The 19,145-nt window shown below is 55.3% G+C and overlaps 2 protein-coding genes across 4 annotated transcripts; both read left to right on the top strand.

The window, feature by feature from the left end:
* The first annotated feature begins 11,469 nt into the window (after positions 1–11,469).
* On the top strand, positions 11,470–18,001 carry LOC128278593 (uncharacterized). 3 transcript variants are annotated; one of them, XM_053017333.1, is made up of 4 exons: positions 11,470–11,590; positions 12,645–12,904; positions 17,374–17,562; positions 17,642–18,001. In XM_053017333.1, exons 2-4 carry the CDS (start codon positions 12,731–12,733, stop codon positions 17,867–17,869), a joined length of 591 nt encoding a protein of 196 aa, XP_052873293.1. In that variant the 5' UTR covers positions 11,470–11,590; positions 12,645–12,730; the 3' UTR covers positions 17,870–18,001. The 3 variants fall into 3 exon arrangements, with proteins under 3 accessions (XP_052873293.1, XP_052873285.1, XP_052873300.1); XM_053017325.1 differs by lacking the exon at positions 11,470–11,590 and adding an exon at positions 12,277–12,424; XM_053017340.1 differs by lacking the exon at positions 11,470–11,590 and adding an exon at positions 12,277–12,492 and having other exon boundaries at positions 12,666–12,904.
* On the top strand, positions 14,589–17,077 carry LOC128271533 (serine, glycine, tyrosine and glutamine-rich protein). The gene is made up of 2 exons (XM_053009143.1): positions 14,589–14,609; positions 15,445–17,077. The coding sequence occupies exons 1-2, from the start codon at positions 14,589–14,591 to the stop codon at positions 15,850–15,852; spliced, it is 429 nt and encodes a 142-aa protein (XP_052865103.1). The 3' UTR covers positions 15,853–17,077.
* Positions 18,002–19,145: the final 1,144 nt, after the last annotated feature.

The following is a 19,145-nucleotide window of genomic DNA, read 5'->3' as shown; positions in this document are numbered from 1 at the left end:
TACGGACGTTTGGACTTTTGTTTCATATTTGTTTTCACGTCTATTACGGCCATTCGCAGGATGGGGCACTGGGCCTTTTGTTGTAACCAGTGTGAATTTAGCTTTGAGTTTTTCTTTTGTCTAAGCGTCAACTCGTTGATTTTGAATAAATATTTGATTTAAAGATTTTTTTTTAACAGTACAAGATATACACCGTGGACCATTTCGGGGTTTCGACATCTCCAGGGCAGGGCACTTTACAGTTTTCGAATATATTTGTGAACCACCAGAGTATAAAATGTAGTTGAATGTCTGCTATTTTAGAAAATTAATCGTTTAGCAACAAACCAACGCGTTAATACTATTAAACGGCCAGCGACCGTGTGAACGATAGTGTGTATTTCACCAGTAACGGTAAAGTTCAAGCTTTAAGATAAAACATAAAATTTTATTTAAAACTTAATTTTCATGTTTTTTTAAAGTGTTTGTTTTTGAAACTACGAAATGGATGACCCTGTATAGTATTTATGCAAGATCGGGTTTAGGTTGTAACACATCTCGGACGAGTTCACCTGCAAGATGCTTGGTTTTATGCATGTAGATGTACAAATAATACTTCACTTGCGTGAGCACTTCACCTCACCATTTCCACATTTATTAGTGCATAATTTTTGGTTTGGGTTGAATACACTAGCACTCCAAGCCAGCCTCGGGTCCTCGCTCCGCTACATCCCTTCGGTCGCGTCCGGATGGTGGCCGCCGCCGCCACCGCTGGAACCCGCGGACGAAGCGCCGGACGCGTCGGCCGATCCCTGCGAGGAGCCGCCGGAGGAACCGAGGGACGCGTTCAGCACCAGACTGGTGATACCGCCGACCACCGACGACACGATGTGCCCGATGAAACCGAACAGATCCGAGCCCTTGCCGCCACCGTCCTCCTTCGGGTCGTCCTTGCGTTTCGCTTCCTGCAGCCCGCTGAAGAAGTTCTCCACGAACAGGGCCGGCTTCAGTGGCAGATTGTCGTCCTCCGGGTCCTGGGCGGGGGACACAGAGACGATACAATTAGCGTGTGCGTTTGGTTAAGCGCACGCACACTGTGACGCGTAACTTCAACGCCCAATCAAGACACGAACCCCAACGGAATGGCCCGACGGTCCGGGTCCGGTGGGGTACGGTGCGTAGCAAGATCACTCGCTGCTAAATTGTGATTTGTTACCGCCCCCCCTCTCCCCCCCCAACCTACCCCCGAGCCAACCATTCTATCGCCGTCGCTGCCCGTCCTCCGAACCCTTTTGTGTGACCAAAGCGCGCGCACAATATCCAATTTCACCCCCCAACCCCGATTGCCTCACACTCGGGTAAAACGTGGTAAATTGATGCCACTTCCACTGACCCCCCCCCCTCCCCCCACCACCAGAAGGTGCACCCATGCAATCCATTACCACTCATCAGCGGGACGGACCATCAACATCCCAATCATCATCATCAGCATCAGCAACCTCCGACCGACGATCGGAGCACCAGCAACGCCGCTAACTGAGCATCGTCAATTTCGCCAAGTCCACCCGGGGGAGGAAGGGGAGTGCAGGAGGGTCGAGTGGCGCTGCAGCTGCAGAGTGACCTGCGTTTACCCGTGCCGAGGCGAGCCGAGCCGCGAGCTTTCACAATTCGGCCGTAAATTATATGCAGTTTCACCCAACCCGTGCGTCCCACCCCCTACGAACAAAAGCCGCTACTGCGGGGGGATGAGGGGAGGGGGGGGGGGGGGGGAGAAAAAGCAAGAGCGCGCCCTCGAGTGCGAGAGAGAGAGAGACCGCGACAGCAAACAACAAGAGGCAATCATCTGCCAGGCAAGCTGCAACCAATGCAACCACCCAGCTGGCTACGCAGGCTCCTGCGTGCGTGTGTGTGTGTGTGTGTGTGTGTGCGTCTGGTCAACCCTAGACCCCTAGGAGGCCCCCCCTAGACGTCGTCCTGTGAGCCTGAGTCGTCGTATTGCGCTGACACCGATAGACACCGAAGGAAACGAATCCCAGGTCCCGCCTGAGACCCGCCCGAAGGACTCTCCCGTAATGGAGGGCTCCCTTTGGGCCCCCTTCCCCCGCTACATTCTACCCTGTAACGTCTCAAATGGCTGGTTCCCGAAGGGTTCGGTTCTTTTTTTTCAGGCGAAAGCTTTTAAATAATAATTGTCGTGAGAAGAGCACAGAGGATGCCAGGGGTGCTAGGAGGTGGAAAAGAAGAATCGATCCTTTCTAGCAGAGGGGCCCACTACCCCTACTAGACTGCCCGAGATACTAACCGAGCTGAGGGCGGCCAGAACTGACCCGAGGAAGTTGCCGAAGAATGCCCCATTCAAATCCTTGCCGGAAAGAAAGAGAGGGAGAGGTGAGAGGACGGAGGGGGGCGTAAGGAATCAAAGGATGCGTACTGCACCGCCACCGGACAGTCCCTCGATGGCGACACCGACGTAGCTGCCCAGCACCTTGCCAAAGTTCTCGTCACCCTGCGGACGGTAAAGAAGAGGAGGAGCGGAAAGCGGGGTCAATGTTGCGCAACACCTCCAGCACCTCCCTCGGACCTACCGCCAGCAGACCCGCAATCAGCGACGTTCCGGTCCCGAGCAGTCCGGGCACATCGAGACCTCCCGGCTGTGGCAAGAGAGAGCGAGAGGGCGAGAGAGAGAGAGAGAGAGAGAGGGCATAAATTCTTGGGGCCTTGCCGGAACCGGAAGTGGTGGTCCTACCCCGAACAGGTTGGTAACGAGGGCCGACAGGGTCCCGATAAGGGCTCCCACGTCCGATCCTTCGTCGCCCCCGCTCAGACTGGCGATCAGCCCCACCAGCCCACCCGGTCCATCACCACCGTCCTCCTCCGAGGACTCGGACTCCGACTCCTGTTGCTGCTCCTGGCTGGCCACGTCCACCGATACGGCGAGCTCCTGCGACTCCTTGGAGCCACCTTTGTCCTGTCGCCGGTCGCCGCCTCGCTGGAAAATCTGCTCGATGTGACCCTGGAAGCAAGGGAGAAAGACAGATGGGATGGGAAGACAAGCGGCAGATGGTGAAACCCCCCCCCCCCCTCCCCCCGGACCATTTCCTACCTTCAGTCCGTTCTGGAGCATCTCCTCGAAGCGCACCGTCCGGACGGGAGCGAGCGCCCGTCGCAGGATGGCCAGGCTATCGGACGGCCCCGCTGCCGTCGTCAGGGTGAGGGGGCCTGTGCCGCGCTGAAGGGCACGCACGGCACGGCGGATGCGATCCGCTAGCTGCTGGCGTAGCAAGGCCACCTGTCGTTGCACCGGCATCGTCCGCTCGGCATCGTCGCGTGATCCTGCGTCCTGTGTGCGGAACGGAACGATGGGGATGAGGTGGGGAACCTGGAGCTGGAGGACCTGTAGCTCACCTGGGAGCGTTTGCGCAGCTCCCGGCGGTAGTGGGCGGCCGACGGCAGTGGTCGGTCGGCGGCAGCCAGCTCGAGACCCGCGCCGAGCACCTCCAGGGCGAGCCGGCCTCGGGCGAGGGTGGCGGCGGGTGATTCGGGCGGCGTCCGGGGGTGACCGGCGAGGCGCCGCTCGATGGCGGCCTCGGTTTCGATCGCCCCGAACAGCAACCCGAGCGCGGCCAGTCGCCGCCAACCGTCTCCGCGCTGGCCGTTGTTGTTGTTGTTGTTGTTGATAGGAGTTGGACCTGTGAGTCCAGCTGTCAGTGGGTGACAGCTGGCTGACACGGCGGCGGCAAGCAGCAGCAGCGGCAGCAACATGCTAGATTTCGGAGCTGGAACTCGGGTGATCCGTCGCGCTGGGGATCGTCGCGGACACTACGGAGGGCTCCCGGTACGGTCGGACCTTTTTTATCGGTAAGCCCTGCCCTACGGTGGTCCAAAAGGTTACGGTCCATTGGCCGGGCGGCCCCAGGATATGGTGAAACACCGGCCGGTCGGCCGGTCGGCCGGTCGGGTGAATCTAGGGTTCGCCAGTTCCGCATGATCGACTCCCACCTCCGATCTGACAGCGCAAGCGCAAGAAACGTCAAACTGCTCCCCCAAATCTTCCCAAAATTGTAAACAAACGGGTCTTCTGTCAAAGTGTCGCAGTCCGGTGACGTGTAGTGCCGAAAAACTGCCTCCTACTTGCCAGTGACCGCGAACCCCGAAACGTCAACACATCACCGACCGAAGTAAACAAAGGGCGACCTGAGCTGTGGCCCGTTTCCCAGCTTGTCTCGGGTCGCGTGCCGCAGCATTCAACCGTCCGTGACCAAGTGGTCCGGAAGTGCCCTTTGACAGCGGTGCCGGTGCGTCCCGGATGACAGCTCCCGATGACGTGCGCCGTGCGTCGTTCCGTCGCTTGATCTATTGATCAACGCCGCCGGGGCCGGGTCAGGACCGGTGTCTCAACTGCTCGCCGGGGACCCACCTAACCCACCGACCTCCCCCACCCCTCCCCCCACCACGTTATTGCAGGAGAACTGGTTGCGCAGTTTGTTGCAATCAAATTAACTCCACCCACCTGGCGGCCCGGGTCGTGTTCTTGCCTCACCCGCGCAACCCATGCCGGCCCGGGCCCGGGTGCGTTACATCACCTTACCGACGACCGCCCCACCCACCCGAAGCCACCAGCCACCGAATGAAAGTGAAACCGGTCGGAACGGCACATTCTTCCCCGAGTGAGACCCCTGGTCGGGGACTGGTCGGGTCTGGGGCATCCGGTTTTGCTGGGGTGCCCTCACCGGTTCTTCGCCGGTTCTTCGCCGGTCCAGAAGTCTAGAAACGCCACGCCACCCCACACACACACGCGGGGCCTGGGCCGAACCGGTTCTTCGGTGGAAAGGAGGTTCGGTTTTTTCAGTCGGCGCGTTAGAATGTGGTGTTTGGCGCTGTGGACGTGTGTCTGTGGTTGTGTTCGTCTTCACACTCCGCGTGTTTGCAGTAAAGCACGACACGTTTTGGGTAACGCCACTGGCCTCCAAATAGATGGACCCGGGTTGCTGGAGGACCATCTTCGTCCACACCTGGGACTGGACTGCAGCTGGAGCTAGGATAGAAGCAAGAGAAGCTTCTACTACAGAGTCGCATTACGAGGAGAGGTAAATCTTTCGCTGGGCCGGTGGATTCTATTGGTCTGTTGTTCTATGGAGTTTAATCGAAAAATGTAGAGCACAAAGTAACGCACTACTGCGCTACGCTTTTTGGTTTACTCTATAGAGTAGATTACTTTAAAATCCCAATTCCAATACCCAAAGGTCCCAATTCCCAAGAATGCAATTACACGCTGTGTCTGATGGAACTCCGGACTCAGATCCGGGCACATTTCATCGTGTCTGGCAGCTATGATCATATTCTGATGACATGACACCACCCGCACCCCTCCCACACATACGGGGCTAAAAACCCTCTCTGAACGCTATAAAGGTTCTGAAAAACCTCAGCTTCGACGTGAGATGTGAGCGAGGAGGTCTAGTCAGGTTGATAGCTGGTCACTCTAGCGCAAATCTGCTCCGTTATGGCATTGGTAGTCGACCCACGGTGTCCATGTGATCAGCAAAGGACTTCAGCATGGACTTGACGTAGATCGTCCATGAGGTCTCCAATCCCATGAGTGCCGAATCCAGCGAGTTTGCTTATCAAAAACGGTTGGATTTTCTAAGAGACAATAAGCTATTATAAAATGTGAAACAGGTTGTTGAAGGTATCGTGCAGACATCTTAGAGATCAAGTTTACTGAAGGTCGCTTCATTGTGGTTCAGTTTCGGCTCTCAAGCACCAAAAAGTCCATGACCATCGACTACGCATCATTCAGCCCGGGCGGACACCAGCGATAGCTAAACCTTCCACGACCGTAGGTCGACCGCTATCCGGGTGAGTCATGCGGATCCTGTTTAATAAATAGGGTAATGCAGTCCGCAGAGAAGTGGGTTGCGCGTAGAATATTAAAATCGGGTCCACATCTGGCTCCAGCTCACACGCCTATGTGCCCTGTAGCAGAAGGGGGTTCACTTTCACTTCTGGCGCAGCATTCAACGCGCGAGCGCTCTGAGCAAAACCAGCCCAGAACTGGAACGCCCCAACGGCAAGCAACGGAGGTCCGCGACCGAGGAGGTGGCAACAGGTTTCGGACGCGAACCGATTTAGACGTCACACACCGGGCGGAGCAACCTTCGGTGCTGCGTTCGGCTTTCGAAATCGAACCGGGTAAGAACCCGGCCAAGACTGCCCTTGCCACACCGCCGTCGCCACCATCGCCGCCACCGCCGCCGTAAACATAGAAAAATGGGAAATCAAAAAAAGGTGGCCTTTCCAAGTTCTCTCTCTCCCTCTCTCTCTTTTCCAAGAAACGAAGTGTCAGGCAGAGTGTCGAACAGTGTATCCACCGCGACCCGCACCGTCGACGACTGCTACGGGCAACTACTGCCTACTGCCTGTCCACCAGTCTGGTCAACCTTGAGACCTTGGGACGGCCACTGGCCATAGCGTGCGGAGAGTGGAGCTCCTACAATTCCTCATGGAGTCCGGTCAGCGAGAGAGAAGAAATGGAGCAAAACTCGCTTCACGCAAGGAGCCAAACGTGTAACACACGAGTTTCTGATGTCTTGAGTTCCGGCGCGACCAACGTGTCTCTTTGCTGGGTGGGAGTTTAAGCGTTGGTTACACAGATTACCAAGACACAACAGCTATACAAAGTCTACTAAACAATTTTGAGACCGGAAATGTATTGCTTCGACTTCCTTTAACTCGCTACAACTCTTAGACTCTATAGCGAATGAACAAATTCCGTCTAGTACCAAGTATAGATGATTTTGGAGCACCAATTCTCATCTGCTAATGTTGATGGTCGTCTTGGTCGTCGTTTCAGCGCTTTCCTGTCCCTGTTTGTATCATTTTGTACCACTTAGAAACTCTTGTTTTCGATAGAGCTTCTGCTCGTCGACGGCTTTCTCCAACATTGACAACCTTTTTGGCAGCAGAATCTGCATTCCACACACCCAATATAATGGAACTACGCGTTGTTAAACAGTTTCAGATCGAAGAAGTAACGAAGAATTCACCGCGGTACCGCGAACACCAATTAACATTTTGACGTATAATTTGACACAGCCGCTTAGTGTGACAGTGTTGCCAGCCAGAAAATAGAAACGAGAAAGCTCCCACGGCGCAATGGGATCCACATTAGGGCTGAAGGTGATACGGTCAGCGCCTGTGGTGTGGTCGCCTTTTTCAGTCCGCTTCCGATCACCGGGTTCCTTTCACTTTCTTTCGGAACTCGCCACCTCTCGTCGCCCTCTCGGGCGCGTGGGTGTGGGTGTGCTCGCTTCTTCGTCGGTGTTCACGCGTGCTGCTGTCACGGACAATCCCAAAAACGTAAACAGAGGACCAGCGAAGCGAAAGCGAAATAAAATCGAACCCAAACAGGAAGGGTACGCACGGCGTGTTCAGACCCTCCCGGGGGTCCCGGATCTAGGGACGGGCAGACCTCGACCTCGACGGATCTGCCGCGCGCGCATTCAGTGTCCGGGCTTCCGTCCGTCCGTGTGTGTTCTTTTTTTCGTCCGTCTTCGCGTCTGATCAGCGCCACCAAAGGATCCCGGCTGGCTGGCTCGCTTGGCTGAGCTCGCTCACCCAAGGGAACGACCGTTGCGTGTGCTACACTTTTGCGTAACTCCGCAACTGATCTACTAACATAGTAGACAAAAAAAAACTCGGTGAGAAATTAATCGAAAAATGGCGTCCACGTGCGCGGTGACGTTTAAGAGGAAACAACAACAACGGCACAGCATTACAAAGCCAAAGCCATTAAGTAATACTGGCCCCTCTTCAGATGTGTGGGCCACGGGGAGCGGGGTACCGGGGGTCTATGGTCTTAATTCCACCCCACACGCTGGGGCGGTTGGCATTTTTTTTTTTTGCCATGACAGATTTAAATTTTTTCCTCGGCTATTTTCGAAGTTAACTAGCTGGCTGGCCTGGAGTTTTCCACTCAACCGGCCGCGACCCATTGTGGTCGCCGGCCCTCCACTGTCTTCCCAGACCTCCCTCACCCCACTCACCCAGATAGACTATTTTCGGGGATGAATCGCTAGTTAAGTCACAAATTTTTGGCTCGGTTTCGTATAGATTTCGTTACACTCCACTCGCCTCCCTCCTGACGATCAGTTACGTGTGTGTGTGTGTGTGTGTGTGTTTGTATGTTTATGTAGTGTGTCAGTGTCGTTTGTGTGCGCGATCGTTTTATGCAATCCTACGTCGTCCCACGGAAGCGAAAGTTAGTGTCGGAGTATTTGTGTGTGTTCCTGTCCGTTGCCGCGCGGTCCGGTGAGTAATCAAAATGTCGAGTTTTCGCTTCGTCGACGAAAATGGCACAAAGCGCGAAACATAAAAATCAAATTTAAACTCCCCGTGTGGCGGATGCCACACGGAGTAGATTGGTTATGGTGGGTAAAGGCGCAGGGCGCGAGGGAACTTAATTTCCTCTTCCATTCCACCATCGTACACCAAAATCGTCATCCGTCATCGCGTGGGAAATGCCGTGGAACCCGTGGAAAGTCTTGACCACCCTCTCGGTGGTCGATGGCTTGCGCACAGGGGGGTTACTGGGAACCCTTGGTGAGGATCGGGGAGTGGCTTATCCATTTTCCCACTGTCCGTGTCACAGAGATAGTCTGGAGGGCGCCCGCAGACTCTAGCGACTCCCGTTTAAGTTCGGCTTGGAAAAATATCGGCTGAAGGACCTTAGCAGTAGCAGCAGCAGTAGAAACAGCGGTGCCAGTGTTCGCACACGGGTACGAAGGCCCTCCTGCCGAAGGCCAGCAACAATCACTGGTGGCGTTCGTCGAAAGGCATTGCTCCAGTTCTTGTGCGTTGTTTTGCTTTCGCTTGTCGCCGTTTCTCCGGCCAAGCACCGAATCGAGCAGCTCCGAAAAAAGTGGAGGTTCCGATTTCTTAACCATTACTGGCTTACTGGTAGTCCTGCTGATCCTGCGCTGCTCTAGTTCCATAGCTGGCGTTCAGGTTCTAGAGTGCCATAGAGCACTCCGAGCTAAGCTACGGCATTATTAGAGCAGTTTCGAATGGTTTCGGTATACTCACATCCGAAGGATAGTTCCAGCTCGAACTGCATGAAAGAGAGTTGGGCCAGATCACACATCATGTACACTCCCCAGAGATGGTTTCTGGGACCAGCTCCCCGAGCCCGGTTGGGTATTGGGGTTCATCAAACAAATGAAAGTGTCCTTTATGATTACCGGCTCTCCCGAGCTCGCACCGCCTCCATGGGGTGCCGTGCCGTGTGTCGATTGCTCCGTTTTCCATTCACGTCTCCTTCGCATCGGGGTCAAGGAGTGATATCTCCGGCTCCTTCGGCTGCTTACCCTGGCTGCCACCTCCGCATCCGCGTTCTGTGCCTCACGTCGTCACGCCCAAACCCAAAACGACGAAGGAGAACGAGCAGGAGTCGCCGCCTGGCATAGGCCAAGGCCCGGCACCACGCATAAAAACAACTCCCTACCTAACCCTACTCGATTCGCCCCGATAATTGGGGTTCTTTTCGTTTGCTTGTGTGTATTTGCTTTTTTTTGCGTTGCTCGATTGCCAATCGTTCAGGAAAGCAGCACAGAAGAAGCAAAAAGCAAACGAAAGAAACCTTTTTTTGTTTCCTTGAGCCGCCGCTGCTGTCCCGACGTGCTTTGTTTTGGTTTTTGTGCGGCCCAAAGTGCCCGGCCCTGCCCAAAAACGAAAGCAAAAGTGAATCCGATGGCCTCGGCCCTAACAGGCCCAGGCCTTGGCGAAGAGAAAGGTTCCTTGGTCGCAAAACCTGGTGTGAGAGAGCAGCAAAAAACAAATTTAACCGGCCACCGAAAGGGAAGCAAAAATGCGGCCATGAACACGGGTTGAGGTACACCACCCAACCACCGGGACACACCGAATACGTCGTTTCGTCGCTTTCCACTGACGCTGTGATAAAAGTTTCACAATCGGTGTCGTACCGGTGTTCTTGCAAAAAAAAAACAAACAGGAAAACCGAGCCAGTCAGCCTACCGCAGCCTAAGACGACGTCCCAGACGTCATAAAGTCACACGATTTATGTCCTGTGCGATTCATCGCCCGTCGGCCGATTGCGGAATTCCCCGATCAATAATGCTCGGCTTGACAATGCACGCCGCAACCGCAGGGGAAGCCTGATTCCTGAAAGAGAGTGAGAGTCAGAGAGGATCCATTACGTCACGGAGGAGTCGATACCACCGCTGCACTGGGTACCGGGTTGCGGTTTTCGTCACCCACACCGCCGCCGCCGCCGCCGCCGAAATGGACCGTAAAACCAACGATGACAGTTTACGGTACGGGTCGCCCTCGCTTTGTTTTGGTTTCGTTTGACATGTGCCCGGCTGCGGTGCCGCCAATCTGTGATCCCGGGGCTCGGTACGATCGGCCATCACGCGCACCGCAGAATCCCAAGTGATAATGGGCCCATCAGCCGCCACCGGCCAGAATTGTCAACATGGAGCGAGCTGTCAAAAAATCTCTACCGGCGTAACGGTGGCGCAACGGCGTGGCTGAAACGAATGTAAACAACGGGTAAACAACGTGCGCTCCTAAACGACTCGCAGGCTCGTGCTGGAAGCGATTAATTACTGTTACTCTCGCCGTAGGTTTGCCACTGATCCCGCACTGACCGGCCGGGTTCGAAAGCCACCGGCCAAAAAGCAATCCTCGTGCGTGCTAGGGTTCTGGTGCAACACACACTAATTAACCGATGGTCAGGGCCGCTAGAGAGCAGCCAGATTCGGTGATGGCCCAACAACAAAGGCAGCCGACTGAGTGTCGACGAGCCCAGCGGTATAGAGAAGAAGCAACCCGGTAGGAGTATGACCGACCTAAACGGAACGGAACGGGGCACGTGTTGATTGCCTTTTTCGGTTTCGCTGGTGCGCTTTCGGCACCATCTGACGACATCTGGTTTAGTTTGCACCGCGTGTGGATCGATTACCGCTCTCTCGTCGATCAGGTTGTTGGTGGCTCGCTCTCGCTCCTAGCTCCGTGCGCTGTGCCATCAAATCCGGTGTAGCACAGCATTTTTTTCGCAAAAACGGCTACTGGGGGAGCCTCTGGAACCTGCTGCTGCCGCCGCTGATTGCCGATAGCTAATCAGGAGGTGTCGGACTTTTGGAATCTCTCTCTCTCTCCCGTTCGTTTCGGAGTGTCGATGTGTCGGACACCTTGTCGGAGTCGGAGTTCCAAACCATCTTGGTCTGGTGCGATGCACCTCCCGAGGGGGGGGGGGGGGGGGGGGGGGCGCGGGGGTAGCTGACCGGCTGAAGGGTTATTGGCCCAGCGCGCGCGCGCTGGGGGCCCCCGCCGAGAGAGACCACTCCCGGTAGATGGCGCTGCCGCCATCCGCCGCGCGCAGCAGCCACAAAAGGGTAGAAATACGGCCGCCCGGCCAGTCTACTGCAGCATTCATGTACCACCGTTGGTGTTGGCCGACCGACACCGCATCACCACACGCATCCACCACACACCACAACAGTCAAGTGTCCCCGGCGAAGACCCGGCCCCAACTCCAAGAGCTGTCACCTGAGGGACCCACACAGCCTCTGGAGCGCCAGTCGCACCACCGGTAAGTGTCTGGGTGGGGAGGGACGCGGGATGCAGGTGTGGGTGGTGCATTGGGACTGCACCGAGGTGTCCTGTGACGTAGTCGGAACCTGGGGCGGGGGGGCGGGTCTGACCTGGAATTCACCACATCGCTCGAGAGTCGTTCGAGAAACTCACCACGAACCACACGACATCCAACATCTGGCCGAGGCCGAGGGTGGATTCGCGTCACTCCCCACCACTCGTGGGCTCGTGAGGTGCTGGTGGTGGTAGGTAGGGTATCGGTGGTGTATCGGACCACGGCCACGGTGAAAGGCACCGAAATGGTTCGTGGTACGTCTCACACCGACGAGGGGTGGCGCGTTTCGCACCGCGCACGATAGCGCTTCATACCCCTTCTCCACGAAGCTGTCGGTCGGTCGGACGGGGAGGGGAGATCTCGGCGCACCGAATGCACCGTGATGGTGTGTGGTGGGTAGCCCCCTTCGGTAGGTCCCACACTGAGGCTGCGGTGGCCACCGTCCCGTCCGGCGATCGGGGTAGGGATCGAGTGATTGGCATGCGGTGCCGGGCCGTGGCCGACGGTTTTTTGGGGCGGTGGACTCTCTCTCTCTCTCTCTCGCTCGCTCGCTCGCCGATGCCGATGCCGATGGCTCGAGGTGGCTGAGGCCACCGCAATACCCGACACGGCCAGCGCCAAGGCAGGCAAAACACTAGCCATCGGCTCGGATGGCGATCATTTGAGCGTTTGGAGCTGTTAGAGCCACTTGCAGTCGTGCGCAGGCATCGCCAGGGCACACCGTAGCACTAGTAGTAGCACCAGCACCAGCACCGAGCTACGACGCCACTCAGCAGGGTAAAGCCAGGACGCCAAAGAGTCGTCGCCCGGTGTCGAACGCCATCACGCCAAAGGGTCTAATTCCGGTCTGTATCTTCTTCTTCTCTTCCATTCCTACTTCCACCCCAAAACGACCCACCCCCGCCTCTTCCGTGTCACCGTATCCCGACGGTAACCCTCCATCCTGGTCCTCGCTCCCCACCCCCCCACCACCCTCCTGCATCACCCAAAAAAATAGTTGTTCACAGTGACCCTTCAGCAGGTAGCAGTAGCAGCACCACCACCATAGCACAGCAATCAAACGCTTCAGGCCCCAGTCCAGTGATGCAGCTGTACCGCAGTTGGAGTAGCGCCACGGCGCTCACCGCCCTAGTCGTCCTGGTGTGCGCCACGACGCTGGCGCTGGCGGCACCGAACGTGCGCGTCAAGCGTGGCGAGGCTGGCGACACCGCGGTCATCACCGGAGCCGAGACGCTCGCCAACCCGCTCACATCCGAGGTTAGTGCGCCCCCGTGTTTCTTAGACAGAGAGCGAGAGCGAGAGCGAGAGAAAGAGCGAGATAGACGAGTGCTAAGTGACGTAGTGAAGTGGTGTGCCGTATTGGTGGTACGTGGAACAACGGCCCAGAGGACCCCCGGGGATTGACGCCATTCTTTGCCAGAGGTACCAGATATACCTTGTGACCTCGGCGCCCCAACTGAAGCATTCCACCAGGGGGGGCATGGGTAGTGTTTTGCGCGTCTGCCTCGGCGCGCCTTTCCGGAGCGGTTCCGTTCTTGAAGCTGACTTGATGGATGGGCGCCCGACGCCTTGGCCTAGAAGGGGCGCCCGTACGTGTGAGCTCTGGGAGAGGTCATGCCACGGGGCGGGGGCCCGTGTGAACCAGCGCCTCGAGCTACCGGTAGAGGGCGCCACCGGGGTAGGTGGCTCCGAGAGTGGACCACCCAGTCATACGAACGGACCTACTTAATGCCAGCTGGCCGAACAAGCCAAGCGAGCAGCAGCAGTGGAAGGTTGCGACAACCAACCACTAGCCACCCTCGCTCTCGTTTGCTCACACATTCGCTCTCTCTCTCTCTCGCTCGATTGCTTGAGTGTATATTGATTTTGGAATCGGCAGATTGCCTAACGCAATCTCGGCTCCACTCGGCCTCCCGGCTCGGTGTTGGGACACAGAATATTGCTGTGGCGCGTTTGGAGAAACCCGATTTGTTTGCACACCTTAGGCGTAGACTTGGGCCCCCACTTGGAGTTAGAACATGTCAAATGAAGTTGCAGGTTTCTTGGGACTGGGACTTGGCTTGGGAACGAACTGACAGATTACAATTCTTGTCTGTCTTTACGACTTGTCCCTTAAGGTCCATAAGTCCGCCCAAACTCGACAGCGTATCTTCGAGACTCCGAGCTGGCTACGTTCATGGGCTACGTCACGGTGACATCAGCTGTGCGACATCGCTCACTCTCGCTCTCTTGCGACCTTTCGACCTAACGGCGCCACCGGCCTGGTCTGTCCTTTCGCATCAAGGCATCAGTAGGTATCGGGCTGATTCCAACGACTGGCGAGGTACTAGGAATGGGGGGGGGGAGACCCGGTCACCGAAGGATCGCGTGCAGCGATACTGGCGGAATACTTCTGGGTCTAGGGACGTGACACAACTAAAATGGCGGGTCCTTCGACCAGCACGCGGGGGGTGACCTTCGACGGCGCCACCGCCCTGATCGCACTTTCACTCTCCCTTCAGCCAGCCTTCGGTACGGTCGGCCCGTAGCTAGAATGCGCGCCCCATGCGGTGTGTGAAAGTTGCCTCCCGAGCCTTGTCGGTGTTTCGGTTACTTCACTTCGTTGTTCGTAGGTTTTTGCATCTCTCGGGAGCTGCGAGCGAGCGAGAGGTCCTGTTGGCACTCCGCACCGTTGTCTTGCTTGTTGTTGACGAGCTGCTGCTGTTGTTTTTTTTCTGGCTGTCATCTGGTGGTAACAGCACAAAACGCACGAGGCGTTACGGCGTAAACAAACCGAACGAAGTTGCACATTTCGAACGAGCTGCAGCTGCGAAGGGTTGCGATTGCGTCGTCTGCCCCTGCCTGTGGGTGAAGGTGTTGCAACACCGGACCCCGCGCACCCCGCGTGCCGACTTCGGCATATTTCGAGTGTTCTTGATCGCCGCTCACCGGCCGCGTTACGATGCGTTACGTCCCGACCAACGTATCGCCAGGCAGAAGAGACAGGGAAGCAGAGACAGGGCAAGCAGTTCCAAATAAGCAGTTGGTATCCGAAGCGTAAAAGTGACATAAACACTGTCACTTTAGGTAAAAAGGAAAAGTAGCAAAAAAACACATTGGGAACGGTGCGCGACAAGAAAAGTGCCGCCAACAACTCCGGTGATCCCCGGTGGACAGTGGTGAAAGAAGAAGACGGCAGAAAGGCCCCCGAAACTTGTAGCTTATCGATCCCCCCCCGTTGCTGGATGCTGCCTCTGGACTGGCGGGCGCCCGCTTCCCCAACACAACAGTGACAAGTGACCCAGTGACCAGACACCAGATGAGTGATTTCGGTGGACAACCTCCAACAACACGCCACCCTTCCCCCCGCACACCCCCTCCAGAACCCACTTAACAACGATTTGCTTTGCACGGGCTACTGTCTCTCTCTCTCTCCCACATTCTCTCTCATTGGGTGTAGGGTCTTGGTTTTATGACGTCATCAGGTTTTTCTTTTTTCCGCACATTGCGCCCGCTGCACCCCCGCCCGCTGCTTTCCCGGTAGGGGCTTTTGCATTTTCCTAGGGCTCTCAGTTTTCCCTCCCTCATTCCCACCTTCTCCTCCACTTCAACCCTGCCCAGCGCCGGGTAGTTCGGGGTCGGAGCCCGTCTTAGCATCGCGCACTAATACAAGTGTTCTATCGCCCCACCCCACCCCTTTCTCGACCACTCTGCCGCGTGTGCCGCGCGAAAATGCCAAACCGCCAATCCAAAAACCACAACCCCCCGCCGGGCCAAAAACCGTCCCCACCCCCGTCCACCACCGAACGAATGAGCAGAAGATCAACTCGTTCATCGACGCGAAGACGCGGTTCATCGACAAGCTCGACCACGCGAACATCGAGAAGAACAAGCAGCACCACATCGAGGCACCGAAACCGGTGCCGGACTTCCAGTCGCTGATCTCGTCCGTCATCACGCCGAAGGTGCAGTTTATCACGTCGAAGATTGGCTCGCTGAGCGGCAGCTTCCTGGGCGGCTCGTCCGGCGGCGGCGGCGGGCACGGCAACGGCGACGGTGACGACGGGCACGGCAACGGCGGCGGCGGCTCGGGCGCCCCGCAGCTCGGAAACATCGTGTCGTCGCTGCTGAAACTGTCCGGCCCGATCCTGTCCGGATCGTCCGGCTCGCAGCACGGCGGCTCGAACACGGTTTCGCTCGGCGACCACGACGATGACGACGAGTAGACGGTGGCTAAGGGGCAAGAAACACCCACGCACACACGCACACACACACACACGATCATCATCCTCATCCCGTAGCACACACACACACACAGACACAGAGATAGGCCCATCATCGGAAGTGGCTAGTGGCTGTTATTTATGATGCGACCAGCCTGTTCAAGACGAGAGAGAGACAGGGAGAGATAGAGATGGATAGAGAGAAAGAGTGAGAGAGAGAGAGCACACTAACTATACGTGTAACGCGCGGGGAATACAGCGAGGCTACAACAGGACCTCGAGCCCCGTTTAAAATCGGACTCAGTTCCCCGGGACTGTTCAGCGGTCAAAGCGGCCGCCGGGAACACTCAGCTCATTTGCGGGGTTCGCTTTGGGTTTTTTATGAATATAATTTTCCAATTTCCGTACTCCTCATTTTCCGATTTCGCTTCGAGCCTTCGAGCTCAGTGGCTCAGTCGCTTTTGGCCGCTTTTGGTCGATGTTGTTGTTGTACCGCGGAAAACGAGCTGACGGAGGAGCAGGCTTTACACACACACACACACACACACGCGCGCATACACATCATCCAGTATATCTGACTCCTCTGGAGGTCCTTGTTACATTGTGGCCACTCAATTGGGGTTTCTCACTACTCCAAGCCAAGTCAAGGTCAAGTCAAGGTCACTTTTTGGACCTTTTGCTACATTCCGGTTGCCCGGTTTGTTTGTTGTCCTTCAGTTGTCCAGTTGTCATACCGTTAGCCCTCTTGCCCTCTTGTTTTAAATCGATCGATCGGTAGCCTTTTTTTGGCGTATGACAACACAACACTCTCACTCCTTGGACACAAACGCCCTGTTGTTTTCTGTTACTTTTTCTTTCTTTTTGTTCTAATTATGCGACCGGGGGAGAGCAGTCGGTAGCAGTAGTAGTGGTAGTAGTAGGAAAGGCCGGAAAATGGGGCAAAACTTATGGATGAAGGGGCGAAGAAGGGGGGGTGGGGGGAGGGAGCTCGAGTTAAACAAACATTATGAGAGACAAGAAAACGCATTATACACACACCAACACACACACACCAAAACAGATATGACCAAGGCAAATAGAACAAATTATGATAATTTAACTAAACAAGAATGAGAAAATTAAAAACAAAGACACACACACACTCACGCATACACACACATTCTAAAACATAACTTCGATTCTCGTAATGAAATGTAAATAATGGAAAAAATAAATGAAAGATTAATGTTCACCCAAGTGAAGCAACGATGATCAACTCTCTCTCCATTTGTGCGTGCGTGTGGAAAAGGGGGGTGGGGTTTCCTGTAAATACCTGTGCTGGGAAGGTGGGGTGGTAGGAAGGGGATCGTTGCATGCAAGCGTTGCCGTTCTACTAGTTCGATTAACTGCATTAATGTGTACGTGTGTAACTGATGCACACACACACACACACACACACACACTGGGGTGTCCTGTGGTCCTCCTCTGTTGCTAATCCAACATCAAACCCACCCACTCACCCCGCATACCGTGCCATCCGTGCAGGCGAGCAAACAGTCGGCCCAGGCGGTCAAGGACGCGATCCACCCGACGAGGCCCCCCATCCCGGTGACCACCGATGACACGCCGGACCTGGACCGCCAGAAGGTGTCGCTGCAGGTCCCGGACGAGCTGTTCGGCAGCTCCTTCACACTGGTCACCAACATTTCCGGTCGTATCGGGAACCTGATTATGGTATGCGGCAGCAACAACGGCAGCAGCAGCAGCAGCAGCAGCATCAGGAACAGTATCACCACCACCTCCTCTTTTGCAGGGCACCGCCCGGAGGGCGGGAGAATTCTTCTGGGTGTTGCAGCCCCTGTTCGGGAAGCACCTCACGATCGAGATACCGAGCACCACGACCACGACCACGACGCAGCGCACCACCACCACCACCACCACGACGACAGCACGGCGCCAAACGGTGACCGAGGGCAAGGGCGGTGAGCAGGCGCTGGTGCTGGACTTACTGTCCGGGGCGACCGATGCGAATGAGGTCTAGAACGAACGACCGCGACCTGAGCGGCATCTGACCCGATATTTATTTAACTGTCACTCACTTACTCACCCCCGTTACACACCCGTTACACACTACGTTAATCGCTTAGTTTTGGAAGGCTTTTGGAATGTTGGCCCCGGGGGGGGGGGGCGGACGGTGGGACGGGCGGTGGATGCGCTTTTGGCAGGGAACAAAGGCCTGTGAGGCTAAATATTGGAAACACGTTCGACTACCGCGCACGCATTAGTTTAATTGGAGCAGTGTTTATTGGGCCGGGAGCCAGCAGGGGGGAAGCAGCACTAGAGGAATAAAGGGCAGGCGCACCACCACCACCATCATCACCAACCGCGTACCAGAGAGTGTGTGTCTAGTGTTTTTGGCGGCTCTTGACGGCATCCGAAAGCTTCGCTTGTTGATCGTTCCATCATCTGTTCCTATGGCGAACGGCGCCTAAAGGTAGGCAAACGGTCTCACAATCTGACGATGCAGTCGTTATTCACTCAAAAAAAAATGTCCATAAATGTTTCGCAATTTTAATTGAAATAGGTTAATGCATTTATAGACATTATCATACAACAAAACATTTACTTGTTTACACTTTTCGGTCGGATACAACTTCTACGTGGGTTCATTTTTCTCTGTGTTTTGCTTTTAGTGCAAATTTGTTGGCAACCCTTACCCTATTTGCCACCATTTGCGTGCAGAAATTTTATAGTTGCTATACTATTTTCCTGTGGTTTTTGTCATGATGTCTTCCATGAAACAAGTTCTTCTGATAATCGAAGGCAGGCAGTATTTCCGTGAGATATTTTCTTCTATTTTGCTTTTGTACAATATCCAGTTATTTTTTACAGCTATTGCTAGAATATTGAAAAACACTTGCAGCGGCTACCTTCTGGAACCCGGTTTTATCGAATATTTTCGTGCCATTTGGTCAGTGACATCAAATTGGGTTTTACTTTAAAACGATACAGTTTTAGGTAGTTTCTTAGCATCTTTATCAATTTCGACGTGGTTATGTTTAGTGTAAGTACTGTTTTATTGGCTTTGCTCCAATAAACGGTGCAAGTAGGCATCGATCGCTATTTTTGTACCATATGTATTTCCGTTGCAAAATAAACCTCCCCAATCATCAGTGTCCGGGGTACAAAATGGTACCCAATCACTCACGCACCATCACGCGCAAGGCTTAAGTAAAAATTAGGTTAAAGTCTAATTAGCAAACCGTCATCCATTAGGCAGGGCCACTTTGAAGTGCTTTAGCGCTAGGGACCCTGGG

The sequence above is a fragment of the Anopheles cruzii genome, chromosome X, assembly GCF_943734635.1.
Source record: "Anopheles cruzii chromosome X, idAnoCruzAS_RS32_06, whole genome shotgun sequence".
NCBI classification, from domain to species: Eukaryota; Metazoa; Arthropoda; class Insecta; order Diptera; family Culicidae; genus Anopheles; species Anopheles cruzii.
Note: the sequence above shows the minus strand (reverse complement) of the source record. Positions and strands in the feature narration are given on the sequence as shown.